The sequence below is a fragment of the Corvus cornix genome, chromosome Z, assembly GCF_000738735.6.
Source record: "Corvus cornix cornix isolate S_Up_H32 chromosome Z, ASM73873v5, whole genome shotgun sequence".
Taxonomy (NCBI): domain Eukaryota; kingdom Metazoa; phylum Chordata; class Aves; order Passeriformes; family Corvidae; genus Corvus; species Corvus cornix.
The window spans coordinates 65,087,444-65,106,841 of record NC_046357.1 but is presented as its reverse complement, the minus strand read 5'-3'; the positions used below and the strand labels follow the sequence as shown (position 1 = coordinate 65,106,841).

General features: G+C 40.2%; 1 protein-coding gene across 2 annotated transcripts in view; it reads right to left on the bottom strand.

The window, feature by feature from the left end:
• Nucleotides 1–19,398, bottom strand: part of MAP1B (microtubule associated protein 1B) — a 72,243-nt gene that overhangs the window by 14,932 nt on the left and 37,913 nt on the right. Inside the window, exons 1-3 of one of the 2 annotated variants that reach the window (XM_019281993.3) lie at nucleotides 11,234–11,384; nucleotides 9,402–9,484; nucleotides 5,671–5,811 (exon numbers count right to left, since the gene is read on the bottom strand). In XM_019281993.3, coding sequence (XP_019137538.3) covers nucleotides 5,671–5,802 — 132 coding nt within the window. In that variant the 5' untranslated portion in view covers nucleotides 5,803–5,811; nucleotides 9,402–9,484; nucleotides 11,234–11,384. Of the gene's footprint in view, nucleotides 1–5,670; nucleotides 5,812–9,401; nucleotides 9,485–11,233; nucleotides 11,385–19,398 lie in introns of those variants that run through there. The other variant, XM_039566678.1, reaches the window with a different exon arrangement.

The window sequence follows — 19,398 nt, the reverse complement described above, 5'->3', positions numbered from 1 at the left end:
CTTAGACCTCTTCAAGGACCTCTCTTCCTCTACTTGGAGGAATCCCATCGTTTAGGGTTCTAGAAAACACAGGGCTCCAAGACACTCGGTCAATATTCAAGCACCTTTCCTTCAAGCTCAAGACCCGTGTATTCCTGTGAGCAACAAATCAGTCAAAGGGGTCAGGAGACCTGCATGGATAAGCAGGGAGCTTCTAGGAAAAAAGAAATTTATGGGATATGGAAAAAGGCACAGACCACATGGAAGGACTATAGGAATATTGTCAGAGTATGCAGGGATATAACAATGAAGATCAAGGCCCTCCCAGAATTGAGTCTGGTAAGGTCTATCAAGGACAACAAGAAGGACTTCTACAGGTACATCAGCAGCAAAAGGAAGATTAAGGAAAATATGGGGTCACTGATAAATCAGACTGATGTCCTGGTTATGGAAGACTTACTGAATGCCGTCTTTGCCTCAGTCTCTACTGCTGAGGCGAGTCCTCAGACCTTGGAGATAAGGGAGGCTGGAGAAAGGAAGAGTCTTCTTGGTTGTAGGGGGTTGTGTTAGAGATCAACTGGGCAGACTTATGATCCATAAATCCATGGCTCCTGATGACATACACCCACATATGCTGATGGAGCTGGCAGATGTTGCTAAGGCACTCTTTGAAAAATCACGGAGAACAGGAGAGGTGGATGATGGCTGATGACTGAGGAAAGTCAGTGTTACTCCCATCTTCAAAAAGGGCAAGAAGACGGACCCAGGAAACTACTGGCCAGTCAGCCTCACTTCCATCACTGGAAAGGTGATGGAATAGATCATTCTGGAAGTCATCACCACGCAAATAAAAGAAGATCATCAGGAGTAGTCAGCATGGATTCCCCTAGGGGAAATCATGCTGACCAATCTGACAGCCTTCTATGATGGCACGGCAGGATGGGTCAACGAGGGGAGAGCAGTGGATGTTGTCTACCTTGACAAAAGCAAGGCTTTTGACACTGTCTCCCATAACATCCTCATAGCTAAGCTCAGGATATGTGGGTTAGATGAATGGACACTGAGGTGGATCAAGGACTGGCTGAACGGCAGAGCTCAGAGAGTTGTGATCAGCCAAGGAGAATCCAATTGTATTCAAACTGTTTATCAACAACCTGAATGAAGGGATAGAATGGACCCTGAACAAGTTTGCTGATGACACTGGGAGGAGTGGCTGATACATCTGAAGGCTGGGCTGCCATTCAGCATGACCTCAAAAGCCTGGAGAAGTGGGTGTAGAGAATGAAGTTCAACAAAGGCAAGTACAGGGTTCTGCACCTGGGGAGGTGTAACCCCAAGTACCAGTAACCGGCTGGGGGCTGACCTGCTGGGAAGCAGCCCTGCAGAGAAGGACCTGGGAATCTTGGTGGATGACAAGTTGTCTAAAAGCCAGCCATGTGTCCCTGTGGCCAAGAGGGTCAATGGTATCCCTAGGGGATACCATTCCTGAAAAGTCAGTACCATTCCTTCCACCAGGAAGAGTGTAGCCAGCAGGTTGAGGGAGATGACCTCTACTCAGCCTTAGTGAGACTACATCTGGAGTGCTGTGTACAGTTCTGGTCTCCACAGTTCACAAAAGACAAAGAGCTAGAGAGGGTCCAGCAGTGCCCGCAAAGATGATGAGGGGACTGGAGCATCTCTCTTTTGAGGAGAGACTGTGGGAGCTGGGCCTGTTTAGTCCAGAGAAGTCTGAGAGGGGATCTTGTCAATACATATAGATATCTCAAAGGCGGGTGTCAAGAGGATGGTGACAGACTCTTTTCAGTTGTGTGCAGTGACAGGACGAGGAGTAATGGCCTTAACCTAAAACACAACAAGTTCCACCTCAATATGAGGAAGAACTTTATACTGAGGATGGCAAAGCACTGGAACAGGCTGCCCAGGGAGGCTGTGAAGTCTCCCTCTCTGGACACATTCAAAATCCACTTGCTTGGACATGTTCCTATGCCACTTGGATGTTCTCCTGTGTCACCTGCTCTGGGTGCCCTGGCAGAGGGTTTGGACTGAATAATCTCCAGACATCCCTTCTAACCCTAATGATTCTGTGAATCTGTGATTAAGAAATGAGTTAGTACTTCAGAAATAGAAACAGTTTTAAGTTTTTGGGCCCCTCTCTCCAAGAGAGATACTGAGGTGCTTGAGCATGTCGAGACAAAGGCAATAGAGCTGGTGAAGGGTCTGGAGCACAAGCCTGACAAGGAACAGCTGAGGGAGCTGATTTTGTTTATCCTGGAGAAAAGGAGGCTTGGGGGGGATCTTATTGCTCTCTGCAGCTGCCCGAAAGGAGGGTGCAGCCAGATGGGTGTTGGGCTCTTCTCCCAAGTAACAAATGACAGGATGACAGGAAATGGTCTCAAATTGCACCAGAGGAAGTTTAGATTGGGTATGAGGGAAAATTTCTTCCCCAAATGGGTTGCCAAACACTGCCCAGGGAAGTGATGAGTCACCATCCCTGCAGGTATTTAAGATGTGTAGATGTGGTGGTGCTTGGGGGTATAGTTTAGTGTTGAATTTGGCAGCGTTGGGTAAGAGTTGGACTTGATGATCTTTGAGATCTTTTCCAACCCAAACAATTCTGTGAATTTACCTTTTCCAACCTTAACAATTCTATGAATCTATGATTCTAAGTTTTGTATTTCTGAGATTACAAGGTCCAGAGCCAGAGAAAGATCAAGGAAAAAAAAAAAATTAAGAATGCTCTTGTCACTAGTTTGATTTAAAACTCATGGACCACAAAATTTGAAATCTAGAGTAATTCCATTAATTTTGACATTATTAGTTAACCCACCAGAAACAACTGCTGCAATAAAGGCACAGAAAATACGAATTTCCATGCCACAGTATGAAGACTTGTTTTCTATTCCACTCTAAACTAAAAAAATCCTGTATTTGACGGTCCCAGATAAGTAGACAAACATGAAAAAGTATGACATATTTTACCTTATCTCATTTCCACAGATACTTTCATTTGATTTTTTTAACTGACAATTCAGTTAAATGTAGCTCATTTCTGCTCTATTTGCCCTTAACAAAGAGACTGCCAAACTTCTATAAAGAAGTATTCAGATATAAAATGTCAGCAGAAAACATGCCAGCACATCATCATTCAAAATACCACAACCTTCTTTGCAGAGACTCAGTTGTCAGTTCAAGCTTTAAGAACAGTTTTCGTAAGGATGATATAGGTAACACTACAGCTGAATAATTGGAAATTCTTGGACCACAAGCTGTATCTACAGAGGAAATGAATATATAAAAGATTAATGATGTTTGATTGTGCTAGATCTCTTTGGGCCTCTCTGTGTGTAGGTCTCACTTTTTTCTTTGTGTTACATAACTTATTTTTAGCGTTTACCAAACATAGAACTCAACAAAGGTGCACTGGCTGTTATAAAAAAAGTCCATCCAATAGATAAATAAAGCCCCAAATAAATATTTTCTACCTTCCTGTATCATCATTACTGAGTGTCCAAACCATCTGACAGGAGTATAAATAAATCTCATAAATATGTCAGACATGGCCCTGTCTGAATGACAGCAAATGAAAAAAAAAAGCAGAAAGAATAAATGGAGAAGAGGCTGAAAAGGCTGAAAGATAAGGACAATAGGGAAACCATTGCTGGTTTTTATTGCAGAAGAGGCAGCACAGATGACAGCTTTGAAATGGATTTACAATCTCAACAGTACTCCTTATGATATGTCTCTGATCAGGGTTGAAAACACATTTATAGGGAGAGCCAAATATAATAAAAGATCACTTCCTCTGAAAAAATAAATCCAAGTCTGTTGTACACATAAGGAAATAAAACTTGAGTACACACTGCTTCTCACAAAGGGCCAATTTTCTGTCTAGATTTTAAAAAATTATATGATAACATACTGGGCTAATGGATATACCATGTCAAGGTTTGGAGTGAGTCCTCTCCAGTTTATATTATACCATATTTGGATTTCTGCTTCATACTTCTAAATTCTGACTTTTTTGCTCCTAAAAGTTGGCATGCATAATGCAGGCAGTGTTAAGCCACTGGAAGCCCAGGCTAATTAAAAATTCAAGAAAGTTTATTTGAGGCATAGATCATAACTGTTGGGAATAGCAAGTTCAGTCATGCCTCAGAAAAAGTATCAATGGATTTGAATTTCAAATGGTGACATTAGGGATAGACAGTAACATAGTGAGGTAGCCATTCTTTCTCTTCTCCAAATTCAAAACCATTCTGTGAGCAAAGAAATATACCTGTAAACCTGAATGTATTTTCAAACATTTGAGAGACATCTGTTGAAGAATCCTTACGTTTTAAAGGTGTCACAGCTAGTGAAGACAAACAGTAAGTTGGCTTCTCAGAGAAAACACAGTATTACTTCTTACCGTGAACCACAAAGGTACAAAGAAAGGTCTTCCTGTTCTAGCTGTTGTTACAGAAGCAGGGGAATGAGACACTTTACACCTTCCCACACAGCAGAAATTGAAAATTCTGCTTTTAGGCATTGCCTGAAGGGAGTTCTGCATGCTAGGGATGGATTTCTGAATTAGACTTTATACAAGTATCTCCCAAAATGATACTTATTTGCAAGCACATTCCTTGACCTTAGTTCAGGTTCAGCCCAGTGACGTAAAAATGGGCAGAGGCCAGAAACACTTACTCCACTGTACATGGTTATAGAATCATAGAATTGTTTGGGTTGCAAAAGACCCTTAAGATCATTGAGTCCAACTGTAAATCTGGCACTGCCAAGTCCACTAGGATCAGTACAGCACAGTAATTCTTCCATCTCATCACCACATAGAAAACGAGTAACCACTTTTTCTAGACCTTTCTTTCTAATTTTTTGTTTCAATTTTTAAAAAAATGTTGCACACATGAACTGCAGTATGGCAACATGATCTTTCTTCAGTTTCATGAAAGCTTGCAGACACACTGAGACCCCGAGGCTTCAGAAACAATAGGCTGGAAGCCAACACTTGCTGAGAGCCATGCCAGCTGGCTGGTGAGCACGCTGCCAGCCACAGAAATGAGCCAAATGAGCCTTACTCATAGCCCATGCGAGTGTGCCCTGCACACCCACTACTGCAGGCACATTAAAGAAGAGAGCAAAGTAACAAGTTATGAAAGAAATGGCATTAAATACTGGTATACTTCATGCTTATCTTTTTGGTATGTAAAAATCACACGTTTTACAGATTCACTGGCCATATTTTAAACACTACTATAAAAAAGCTCATAGATGGTGCAAAAAATACAGCTATTCTGATGGCCACTCTCTGTCTTATTAATGCCACTTACTAGTTAGCCACATGCAAGAACCTCAGGTCAAGTACAATTTGACTGCTTTGTATGTGCACCTTATATAAAAAACCTGTGTATTTTAAATACAGCACTATCTCCTTCCATTGTTGAGGGTTCCTTGATTTTCTTTTTCTGAAAGTTGTAATTTAATTTCCCAAATTAATATTTAGTTATTTTGTTAGGCAATTTACATGAAAACTAAAGTAAAATAAAGAAACATTTTGCAAAAAAGCCTATTAATGAAGAATAAAGAGCAACAGCATCAGGTTGCTTATGCTAACTCTAACAAGACAGAGACCCATTTTGGGTCTTCTAGAAATCTCTGCCAGCACATTACAATTCATGGGAGACTTTCTAAACATACCTCTTGATCTGTGAAGATCTCAATGAAGTTCTGGAAGGAGAAGGATCCTGACTGAAGAATGAGTTCTCCTGTGTTTTCAAAGCACTGGCCAGTTAGAACAAGGAGCTTGTGCCTTGCAGCATCTGTGATCATTAAGCGCACCTAAAGTGAAGAAGAGAAATACATCAATAATGGGAGCAACCACGTGTTTCAATATTCCACTGAGAACACACAGTTTATCTCTCCTAATTTAAAACCAGTGTCTGGAACAGGACTCTCAAAACATTATGGAGTTATAGTGCTGTTTACAAAAGACAATGAGAAAGGGGAAAATGTGAAAAAAGGAAGGGCAAGATGCAATCAGAAAGAAGGTCTGAATAATAAATCAAATTAATGACATGGAAAAAACAGCAAGGAGCAGAACAGAACACAACTTGAATGAAGAAATAATTTTTTTAACAACAAACTTATTCATAGTGTAGCTCTTGGTTTACTTTTACAGAATTGTATCAGGACAACCTTGGTAAACTATTTAAGAGCAGATGCTTGTTACTTTATCTGACCCTCACTACAGCTACTAATTATTCTTGTTTACCACTCCCAAGGGGGAGACATATGTGCATGCTAAGAGAAAGCCATATAGTCTAAATTTAGGAACAAAACTAAACAAAACCTCTGTAAGATTCTGTACTGTTAAGTAAATGCTTTGCAAATACTTTGAAAGTCTTACTGAACACTGAAAAACCAATTCAGCCTATGGTAAGCTATGAATTTCAAGTCCACTAATTACTCTATTAAGGAAGAATTAAATCAAACCAGAAGAGTGATTCCAGAATAAGGCTATTGACATATTAAACTAAATGAGCAAATAAGCAGAATCCATCTGGGACAGCTCCACATGATATTGCATCCAAGCTCCATCTCCATGGAGATGACACAATCAACTCAGCTCTCCTAGCAAGATATTTTTCCCAAGGTTTATATTGATTGTTAAGCAATCAGTTGTTCTAAATAACTCTTGAGAATGCCGGGAGGCTGAGCCAGGAAGGCTTAACCTGAATCTCTGCTGAACAACTCATGTTTTCAGTACAACTAGAAAACAGACACTGGAGTGTATGTATCTAAAAGAAGGTCCCAACTCTACCATGTCTTCACTGTTATTTTATTAAATAAGTGACCCTGATGCTGGGCACCAGAAAGTTTCTTTAACTAAATGTAGGACTAATGCTGGTCTGCCACTAATTGCACTAAATAATTATAAATTCAGAAATATCATGTATGGATTGAGTGTATCTATTTCTATTTCAGACAAAAATATAGATAAGTGCAAACATTTTTCTGATGTGCATTGCTCTAATCTTCTGTTATCACTCTATTAAAACTGTATCAGAACTGCCTTCCTCTTCTAAGTTTTCTTTTGTTGCTGCCAACAAAATGATGAGCAGTGCACACCAGTCTGATAACTTTTGTGTAACCTCAATACATTTTCCAACAGTAAAACTACTTCCTGACTTGTGAGCCACTGATAATGTGACTGTCATATAATTCCCCTTCAACCTACTTTAATAATTGACAATAAAGTATGTTCTGCAGAGCTAGCAAACTATGCCAAGAAAAAAAGTAAGTAAGTATTTTCAGATTGCAGAGCATGATGTGTTCACATGGAAGACCTTAAGAGACACATAAATTCTGTGTCTGGGTACAAATAAGGTTTTTTGAAGGACTACCAGGAATTTGTCTCCTGGTTTCAAGACCACTCAGTTTCAGAAGAAATACTGCAATCTGGTAATTCCATTCAGTTTAACTGTTGGTTGAAGTTCAAAACTGGTTCAAGTAAGTGCACAGCAAGATGTAGCCTCAGACAAAACAGAGGTTAAGATGGAGTATGAACAGAGACAGGCACATCAGCAGGTCAGTGGTTTCCCAGACTCACAGTACAGTCACAGGAACATTAAAGCAACAGAGTGGGGACTTCCTAAAAAGGAAGTAAACGTTCATCGGGGTTTTCTTCAGGAAACAACGATCTCTCTCCCTTTGGGCCTCTTTCTTAGGGGAGGTATTTGGCATTTGACAGAACATGACAGGAGCTCTGGGCACAACCATGCTTGGACTACCAGCAGATAAGGCTATTAGCAGCCAGATTAGCAGGTATATTTTATTTCTTTCTGGGTCTTTTTTTGTTTTGGTTTGGTTTTCTTTTTATGCTGTTGTTTTACTTTGGTTTGTGTTTTGTTTCTTTGTGTGATTTGCTTTTTCTTGAGTGAATAGATTCCAGTTCCTCTTCTGGTGAAGTGAGAACTTCATGGTATATCTCTGTCTCCCCCAGATTTCCAGACCCTGGAAATCTCTGATATATGAAATTAAGTTTTATGTTTGCCATAGTGAACAGATAATGTCTACTCCAACCTCTGATTTAATTCTGCCACATCTTTCTGATCGTCTCTTTCTGAATTCTGTCTATTCAGAGCCTTGCTTAGCCAGCCAAGTTAAATCTCATCTTGTAACATCTGACTGTGACCAGTTTGGCAGGATGAAAGCAAAGTAAAAATCGCCTCCCACAGTCTAGTGAGATAAAATTTACAGTAACATAGCCAAACATCTTCCAGAGCCAAAGGAGTAAGCCCAGGGTTCAGAAATCATTAATGGGGGTCAGATCATGTTCTTCCATGTAGTCATCCATCAAAGGAATGACAAGCAACAGTAACAGAAATAGCATTTCCCTGCTTTTGGCAGTTTTTTGTCCCTTCTACCCCTCCACACACGCACACACTTGATAGCTTTTTACTCTGAATGAATGCATAGAGAGCTGCTATCCTGGTGACCCCCTTGTCCTTACCAAGCACCTCTAATGGCTTGTAAGAGATCTCCATGCATTGTATTTTAGTAAATAAGTTGCCATTAACTAAGGTGACTTTTCAATTTCTACAGCTTCAGAAATTTCATTTGTTTTGGAGTCCTTTCTTCTGTTTGTGTTCAACATCATTCAGCAGTTGACAGCAAAATAGTTTTTTCACCAGTTACCACCAGCAGAATCACTTCATCTCCCAATAGAATGAGACTGTGGCAGTGCTTCCCAGCACAGACCAGCAATGCAATTATCCCTATTATTTCAACCTTCAGTCTCACTAGCTAAATAGATCAATTTTGTCTTTGAGCTATACAATCAGTTCTTTGACCCTACTGAGTTCATAAGGAATTGGCAGTCCTCTTGTGGGCATTCTCCAGGGTTCACTAATCATGTCACATGCTTTTTGAACAACCTAGAGTCACCACCACATAGTTGGTAATTCTTCTCAGAGACCCAAATTTGTCCCTGGGCATCTTCAGGCACTTTCTTCATACATAAAATAGGCATCCAGAGCTACCAAACAATAGCAAAGCAGAATAATAGCAGAGGCAGGTTCACCACAGTTGTCTCCACTCCATGAAGAAGATAATTTGATGCATTATGAGAAAAGGAATTCTGGGATCAGAGGTGTGTTTCTGTCCTATGCCTCTGACAATATGTCATGAGTCTGGGAAACCAGGGAAAAGATCAAGGGATGGGTGGCATTTTTCATGGTATTTATTCCAAATATACCCTTTCACTGACAGTCAGGATCTGCTCTCAGAGTCTGATAAGACTTTGAAAAATAGTATTTGAGTTTGTCAGTCTCTAAGCTGGCAGGCAGTGACTGTGCTCCATAATCACCTCCACCACATCTGCTTCAATGCTCTCAACATGTCCACTTAATGGAGTATTTCTGACTTACCTCGGTACTAACTGCTTCATCTGAGGGATTGATGAGGACTACAGTTTCTAAGACATCACTTCTGTGGTGAAGAATCTTCTGACCTGCAAGTGCAGAGAGGAAAAAAAGAAAAATTAAATTCAACCATTATAAACCAGGATTTTCCATGAGTTTGCTGTATGTTTCATTGTGTCACAGCCCTCTGGTTGCCCTGGCTGGAGGAGTATCTGTAACTTAACTTTTTCTCACAGAGCTGGTGCAGGTAAGGGAGTAACCATCATCAGCTGAGCATCGGACCCTGACAAACCAAGTGAAAACTAGAACCCACACTGCCAAAATGTTCCCTTCTGCCTTCCACTGGTATGGATTAACATTGGGACCCTGCAAAAAGTTCCCTATGGGGATTGTTAGACACTTGCCATGCTGCCCTGCTTCATCTTCCTCCTGCTTACAAAAGCTGGAGCAAGCAACGTCAAGCAACAAGAGTGACAGGGTGTACAAATAACATCTAGATCCTGAATTAGTAAATTCTGGGCAAGTTTGGAGCAGCCTTGCAGCGTACTGGCTTTCATACTTAAGTTTGTCTCAGTATTTAATAGTGATATTCATCTCACTGGGAGTGGATGCCAGAAAAACAAAACAGGACTGTTGATTTATTTTCCCCTTATGTTAATTGGCAAGCTCTTATCAGGGTCTCTTTCTGTGAGAACTGCAGTGAGATTAATTAGCATTGGATTGTCATTCAGAAACCCAGACTGATAATTAGTCTAAAAAACCAGAAGAGCTCTCCCTTCTGAGCAAACTGCTTGGCGCAATATTAATCAATTAAAATAATTAATTAGGCTTAAAAGGGAGTACGGGACACAGACCTATCTGCCAACTTAGAAAAACTCCCCTGTAAAGAGACATAAATTAACAAGGCTGAGGATGGTCAGGCTGAAAAGAGCTCCTCATGCCTGAGAGCATTGTGTGAGAGGAAGGGCAGCCAGCCATTCCCACAGTGTCCCTGACTGGGGCAGGCTCGGTGCTGCCCTACCTGCCCCAGCAATGCCCTCTTCCTCGCTGACCTGCCTGCACCACTCCTGCCTTCTTCCTCCTCCTTGCCTTGAGCTCCCACTCTGCTGTGTCTGTTGCTGTTGCTCTGGGGAATCTCTACATTTATAAGCATGTGAGCTTGCAATGAAATGATAGAAAGTGATGGAGAAAGAAAATAAAAATAGTGCTCTCAAGTAAAATGTGAGGTAGAGTTGTAGTCTATTCTCTTGTGCATGACAGTGCCTAGAAACTTAGGAATAATATCTATTTAGTTGGAAGAAACTTAGTTTTCTTAACATGTATTTTTTCTGCTACACTTCCTTGAAACAAGGAGACACATTATATATTACAAAAGGGGAAGAGGGCAGGTCTCTCTCCCTCTGCAACATCCATTTCTGGTATTACCCTTTGCAATTAAATTTATTTTTATAGTTTTGCTTCCTTGCCTATCAGAAATGCACATACAAAGCTCCAGTCAGTAAAACATCCAGATAGCTCTGTTACTGCAGACTCCTTCAGAACATGATCCATGCTCTGATATTTTAGTTGTTTGTCAGATTTCACTTAAATTAAGAGATTAGGCAGAGTTTATTGAATCTAATCGTCAAGGAAATGAAAGAAATCATCACCCTTTAGCAGACACTGAAATTTCTTGCTTAATAATTGGTGACACTGAGCACATACTTTGCTTCAGGCCAGACTAAGCCTCATATATCATTAGACATGAACACATTAAACACAGGTAGAAAAGAAATGCAATTAGCCACATGCAAAGTTACACAAAGATGCATAGCTTTCACTAGGCTCAAAGCACATACCTAGGACTTAACTGAAGCTGCTCCAAGTCGTGTGTCTGTGTAGCTGGGAAGGATCTGACCCGAGGAGTCACAGCTCCTGGTGACCAACACTAATGGTGGTTACTTACATCCTAGCAGACTCCCTGCTGTAGCAGTTGTGTGGGTTCATGGGCCCTGAGACTGATTTCCAGAGGCAGGCAGGTGCTGTCTGCACCATGTACATGGTGCCCACTCAGAGATGCATGTGTGACTGTCTCCCTCTTCAACTCCTTGGCATAAACATGTTACTGATTATCATACAGGGTGGGGACCCAGCACTGGCAGGGTGTGAGTCACTACAAGGGCTCCCATGCCATGGAACACCTGGGGAGTTTGCAGCTACTTGCTGATGTCAATAACATGGTCCCATGTCACCGATTGCATAATAAAAGAGACTTTGAAAAACTATTTGCAACTTTGTAGGAGCAACACAGGCTTGCTGCCCAGGTTGATATCCTCAGCTGGAACGAAAGAAAGTCTCACATAGGAACAGTTTTATCAGACAAATTAACTATCACAGTGTGGGAACAGAAAGCAGCAACAGCACTTCATAAACTGGCAAGAGACTGCGACTTACTAAATTACAGATGGAGTGGGAGAATCTGAGACTTGTGTAGATCTGGGGTTGCTTCAACTCTACTGGATTTTTGCAGCCTCTCTCTACACATGCGACAGATCATTTCTGTGATCTGACAGAGGAAGAAAGGAAGAAACTTCCATGTTGCACAGGAGTGGTTGGGTGGATAGATTTTACCTGTTTATAGTTTCTGGAAAGCAGAAACAAAGCCGCTTCTAAAGACTTCCATATATAAATACCATTTTTGTTTGGAAGAAATCTAAATATCTGCTCATATTTTGATTTTATTAATTAAAGCTTCAAATGAAAAACTGATATGAGCAAAGAGTCTTGGCAGCTGTTTGATTCAGAACAAGAACAGAGAGGAGTAATAAGCATGTAAAAATTGCTTAAAGAGTGGCTTTTGCATTCATCAACCCAATTTCTATGGCCATAGGATCCTAATGTCCCCCGGCTCATCCAAATATCAATGGCATCTATTGTGTGATTATTGAGATGGGGATAGTGTTAGTCACATTTCCTAGAAAAGTGACTGAACAGATTTCTTATCTTACACAGTCAATTTTTTCAGGCCAATCAAGCAGCACGATCATGAGGGCCACTTTTAACAGTGACTATGTTAAATTCATGCAAACACAAAGTGCAAATGAATGGCAAGGGAAAGAAATCAGTCCTCATTCAAGTTTTGTTTAACCAAGCATCACTCCTGACACACAGTTTTTCTTGGGCATGCCTGTGTGACCCAGCCCATGGGTGTGCATGCTGTAAGAGGCTACTCAATACAGGGGTTCCCACCAGCTTCTCCTGCCACCCCAGGTAGACATCAACATTCACTTGTTCCCTATCAATGCCATTTCCACACAAAGTAAACACAGAGGAAGCGGCAAATCCTGTGGTGATTCTTGGCAGAAAGGGTGAAAGGAGTATATTCCCTGAAAGTATTCCTTCTCCCTGAAGGTGGTAACTGTTTGACACCTGATCTGGCATTCAAACACATTTCTCTGGCAACTTTAAACATCTCCTGTTTTTCATTGTAAAGAACTTCAAAGTATCGTTTCACCACCAGAAGACATGACTGCTGTGTTACGTCAGCCACCGTGCTGGGTGGTGTTAACAGATGGCACAGCTTGCAAGGCTGGCTAATGAAACTTCCCACAATCCATGAATATGTGATGACCTCTCTGCAGCTAGAAACGTTCAGTGCTCTGCACTTAAAAGTAGCTCCAATGCCCAGGTCCCTCCAGCTGCCCCTTGTCTTGTGGAGGAATTTCTGGACACTCAGGGAGAAATCCTCTAAAATGAACCATAAAACATCCATCCCTCGAGTTCTAAGGATGCTGAGACTCTTGAAAGACAGTATTGGAGCTTGCCAGTCACTGTGCTGGGAAGCAATAACTGATGCTTAAGAATCATCTCAACTACAATCCCTTTCAGATTTACCACGTCTGATGAAGGTTATTGGAGTGTTATCACACCCCTTGCACATGACACATTTAAAACAATACATTCCTTTGGAAAAAAAAGAGCTTTTTGTGTAGCCAACAGTAATCTAATAACTCACACATTTTAAGTAACTTCAAACTGCTCACTGTTTCATCTGCTATTTCTAGTGTAGACTCCAAATTTGTCCTCCAAAACCAGATGTGTTAACTTTGTGTTCTTCGTGGTTGTTCTATGTTATCAGCAGAGTGCTCAGAGTCTGGATGACTGGTCATCTGATGGTTGCTATGTCTTGTACTAACTGAATAAATCTATTTTTTCTTGTTTTCAATACAAAGATCAATGGGTATAAATTGTCAAATAATACAGTAATCGTGACCAGCCCCAAATATCCCCATTGTCTGCCTGGAGGCACTACATTGCAACAACATTTCCAGGCCACAGAGAAAGGAACAAGATCCCCTTTTACAGCAGATTATTAATTATCTGAAGAAATCTTGCATAAATGATATGGAGCACTCCATCCTCTTTACCTTCTTTGTTGAGCATGCTAAGCTTCCTGCTGAACTAAACTGCAAGCTGGAGAAACCGGTAAGTGTGCAGCGCTGAGGAAGGTAGTGATTTTACAGAGTCACTGAAGCAAATTCTGATGTTGTAAAAATCTGGAGTTCTATAACTGCAAGTAAGAAGAAAATGATTTGCAGACCTGATGAAGAAATGGCTATCTAATATCCAGGCACTGGACTACAAGAACAGGACTTCAGAAAGCTTATTCCAGGAAAGCTCTGAAAGCCCTGTAGGTGATGCCAGGGAATGCGGAGCGGAATCATTCAGTCTTGTAACTAGCTGACACAATGGGGAGTGCATAACACAGGCATAACTTCATTTATACCAGAGATGATAGATTCACTGCCTCCAGGGCTCAATTCAGCCCAATGGCGTCTTAAATTTAGGCTGTCTGCAAGGAAGGTGTAGTAATTTTTTTCCAGCAATAACTCCTATCTATGTACAAATACCAGAATACTTTACACATTTCTAGGTGAAAAGAAAATCCTGTTAGGATGCTGAGCTAGTGTGACACCTGTGAACAAATCTAACAATGAGCTAACATTGCTGAGCCATCTGATGGAGACCAAGATTTGGGAGAATGACACTAACTGCAAAGTGTGACTGTTTTCCTTGCCATCATTTAAACCTGCTTGCTCTGGACCTGATGGTTAGTTAGGATTCATATCTAATATGATTCTTACAGAGAATTATGTGTTATCTCTGCAAAGTTAGGTTAATCTTTTTTGCATCTGATCAGCTGGAATACTAAACTGTGTTGTGACTCTCCAGAAAGCATAAATGTCTTGTTTATTTTCTCTCTCTCCCTGCATGAATAGAATTGATATTTGAGTCTCATTTGGTTCAGCTGCAGCCTGGTGATAGTTAAATATTTTTCCTATCCACATTTGACTTTCAACAATTTATTAACTACAAGTCCTGAGAGGCGATGTCCTGCAGTGTGTTGTATTTTTTCATGTTTAAGCTCACATTTATTTAATGAAATAAAGCCAGTTGCATACAATTTCATTTTTGTTCTTGGTTAAGTCCTTATCTGTCAGATCTCATTTTGGTTTATACCTCCAGATAATAACAGAGCCCTGAAAGTGGAGGGTTAGACAGAAGATGATTATGCAGTCTGAACACTGACTGCAAGATTCAGCCTCCAGTTACTGTACACGAACCGAGTTCACCAATCCTTGCTCAGGACTCTTAGACAGAAATGAGAGAATGCAAGTTGACCTGTTTGCACTAATTTTCATAGGTGGATTTGTACTTTCTGCCTCAAACTTTAATACTTGCAGACTTACGAACTGAGCTGTGCTAGGAGCTGCTGCAAGAACTGCAAGTGATTGCAGGGACCTCACTGATCAGCGACCATTCCCCCTGAAATATCCTGAAGTTAATTCAAGACATTACATCACCCTTTTCACACCCTGTTGATCAACAGACTAATTGTATCATCTTTTCACACTAAATATTGATTTCTTGCATGTTTGCCAACTTTGTGCGACATCTAATTTGCTGTCAAAATACAGCCATTTATCAAGTAGAAGCAAACTGCCGGCCTTTCACTCCCATCTGTTACTGTCAGGAAAATTAGTACTCTCAACTCTTGTTTCTCACCTTCAGAAAATGGTATTTCTCAGACAATTCTCGATACTTTACAATTTCAGGACTCTATGAAGAACTGCTAAAGCATTAAAAATCAAAGACTACCCTGAAAAGAAAAGTCAAAGCAAATCAGACTAAAGTACTATAACAAGAAAAGTTTATGTATTATAATTTTAATGCCTACTAAAATAGATTTATCTCCCAAAAAAGGGAATGTGCTACAAAAACTGAACCAGGTAGCCTAGAGTTTTCATTACTGATTTCACTGAGTGTCTGGACAGGAGTGAAATTTAAAACCAATACTTCTGAAGACCTCAATAAAATGACAGTCAAAAAAAAAATACACTTGCTGTTTATATACTGAACTTGCAACAGTAGTGGAATCCAATGCTTCCAGTAAATGGATTCACCCTTTATTTTGTTTAAGAAAAAAATATACCCAATAGTCAGTCACAACAGCATCAATTTGTTCAATGAGTTCAGCTTCAAGTTACTGCTGTGGAGCACTAAAATTCATTACCAGTACGAAAAAAGACCAGCCTCTTTGTGAAGTGAATGCCTTTGATTGCTGGAGTACTTCTTGGATTAGGAAAACAAACATTCCTGATCCATCCTATGACAACCAATTGTTCCCAATACATATGATTTCATCTTTCTGGGGAAACTACACAATATCCTAGCCAGCTGTAGAGACAACAGATCCCTGGCAACAGTCTTTGCTTTCTTGTATGCTGCCACAGCCTTGCATGGCTGTCTCTGAATTCTGCCATTTCTGTTCCTCCATTGACCTGTGTCACTTACAATTCACATGACAGGTAAAGCTTAAACCCCAGAAGCCTTGTACACCACTATTTAGCAGCACTGTGATTTCAGCCAGAGGATGGCAAGCACAGGTCTTAAATATGAACAGGAATAGCTGGAATTATGCTTTCCAGAAAGAGAGTGCAGCTTTATGATCCTACTCCAAGAAATTATCTCCTGTGATTATAGGAAGGGGAAAACAAGGAGTGTTTAGAGAATGGAGCAGTTTATTATCAGGGCAGAAAGAGAGGGAAGAGTGATGGGTGTTTATTGGAGGGCTATGCAACGTTCCTAGTCATGAGAATTGCCTTAACCAACATCACAGCTGTAGTCAGTGTAGCTTGAGAAGACAACACCTCTTTCCAACCCAAGTGTCTGACATGGGCTTTCACCAACAATTCATTTACCTGAAGCCACCATCTCCCTCATGAATCACTCTTCCAACCTTGAAACAAGCAGTTTCAGAGATGCTAGGGGACTGCTGCATTCATCAATTGGCTTGCCCTTTGATCCTTTTTATATGAATTATATAGCATTTTCCATTGTTTTCAAGGCAATATATTGCATTTATTAATGCTCCAGATAATTAAAATTTAAGATTTTCCTCCAATATATTCAGTTTCAGAGTGGCTTCCTGAAATGAATATTTTAATCTTGTTGTAGAGTATTTCCACATATTGCTTTTGTATATTAAAACTCTATAGACACTGTGATCTCTAAACGACTACTCTCACAATTTATTTTATCTTTAGAACAGATCTGATAAGTGTGACAGAATTTTAATCTCATAAAATACATACAGAGAAACAATTTCCAAGGTCATAGAGAAACAGAAACATGAACCTTTAGAAGCCAACTAGAGCGCTGTAGCTAGCTTTTGGTTCTGCAAGTACATCACTATGTTGTGTTTTAGAAAATACTGAATACTTAAAAAGCTAAGCTATGAATAATGGATTTTTTTTTAATGAAACCTGTTAGCTACTCCCAGAGCTGAAATTCTTCTATAAACTACTTTCCTGGGTGTTATTTAACACTAACAATGTTATCACTGCAGTCCTAGAAACTCCAGCTTCAAATGGCAACAGAAAACAGAAACCAATATCCAGTGAAATTTAGGAGAAATTTGTATGGGACTGTCTGGGATAAAGCCAAGCAATTTCATCTCTTCCTCTCACAGATTCTGCATGTCACAAAATTGAGGCAGGAAGGTAGGTGAATGTGAGATTCTCTGCAAGCATTTTTCTTGAGTTACACATTCCAAGATTACAGAAGTAATAATCTCAAGAAGCTCTTAAAAGCAAGATAGTAAATCAACGGCAGTATACCACGGTCAGCCCTGTATTTTTAGGCTTTTTCATTGTCTCTCATTAATCTCTCTCCCATCCTTAAATCTTAATTACATAGAAAATGGCAACGATTGCTCTCGGATGCACTGCAGAACTGATCCGTAGACCTGGAGATTTAATTTTCAGCAGCACAGCACAGTGCCCTGGTACTGCATAGGAACTGGAAGCCAGCACACAGCGTGATGGGAGACTGCAGTAATGCAGAGCTGACTCATGAGCCCTGAAGGTCAGAGAAAAGCCCTCAACTGAAACTGCATTTGGGAGTGCAGTTACTGCATTACAGTACTGCAGGGAGAGAAGGAGAGCTGCGCAACATCAGACCTCTTCCACAGCCTTCTCCATCTAGAAAGAAGGAAAATTTCTTCTTTTACCTCTGGAAAACATCTCAGACCCAGGAACTAAAATAATCCTGAGGAGAGCAGACCACTTCCCAGGATAATTTATTTGAAATAGTCCCTGGAATATGGTATTTTAACTTTGGTCAGTTATTCAGAAAAGGAATCTCTCCCAACTGTCAAACAGCCAAATAAAATCTTATTTGGGAAAAATGCTACTTCTTTCTCAATACCTCTATCTCATACTTCACTGTTTAGCAAACACATCATACTTCATAATTCACAAGACTGGTTAGAAGCTTAAGTGTTCTTTTGTTATACCAAGTGACCGGTATATTCACATTACAGACAAAACTGTTTACTGGGCTTTTGAAGATGCTAAGCAGATTTGTGCACTAAACGTCCTTGGCAGTTTTTCCAAGGGCTGCTCTTTATGGGAAAAAGACAAGCCCAACCAACCAAACTATCTGGTTTATTTAATTACATCTTAAAGTATGATTGTGCTAATCTCCATTAATTAGCTTAGCATCTACCTCAAATCCAAGTGTACTCCACAGGAATATTGTCACTGAGGTCAACGAGGAATGGAAAAGGTTTTTTGATTATAAAGACCTGCTGTTGAAAACAAGATAGGAAACATCAGCAATTATGGTTCTCCATAGTGATATTTAACCTAGTAGCCAAAAGCCTTCCTGTATGTAAAAAGAATACCCAACAACCTCAGTTAAATTTATTTTATTTCCTTTTAAATGTTGCCAATGCTAAAACCTCTTTTTTACTTCCTTTCACTTCACCTCCCTGTGCTGCAGTGCCTGGCTGTGCTGTTCAGCCCACACCATCCTGACTGCCAGGGAAGGGAAGTTTTTTCCTTTTCTCTGCAGCACACTCTGCAGATGCTTCCCTGCACCTCACCACAACTCCCACCTTCATAAGCAAAATGGAGCACAGCAGTATCAGGGAAAAGATTATGTAAATTTAAAACATGTAGCAAAGGGATAAATACTGACATATATATATCAGAAAAAAGTAATTCCAGAAGTTAGCCTTTCTTCTTCCCAGACATCTCTACCTGAATATATTTTTAGTCTTTTATTTCTCCTTACGGAGAAGTATCTGCATTTTGATCACTTCAGAAGGTTTCTGCTAATGTTTCTAAATTGCTGCAGGCGTCTTACTAATGGGTTTTCATCACTATGGCAGCTGAAGCCAAACCCAAAGCTCCAATTAAAATCCTGTGGAGGACACTTTTGGTCTTGGTGTCATTACCTTACATGCAATTAAGTTTTAAGTTCACCTGCCATTCCTGTTGAAAATCTGACAAGTCAATACAACCTATAATGGCTTCACACACAGGGAATCTATTCTTTCCCTAGAGCACATTTTCTTTGCCATGTATTTATTAAAATTTCTCAGTTTAGGTATAATTTTTGTTCTTCCTCCTAGTTCAAATCAGAGAGGATTTCCTCACCTTGGCAGTGCATGAATAAT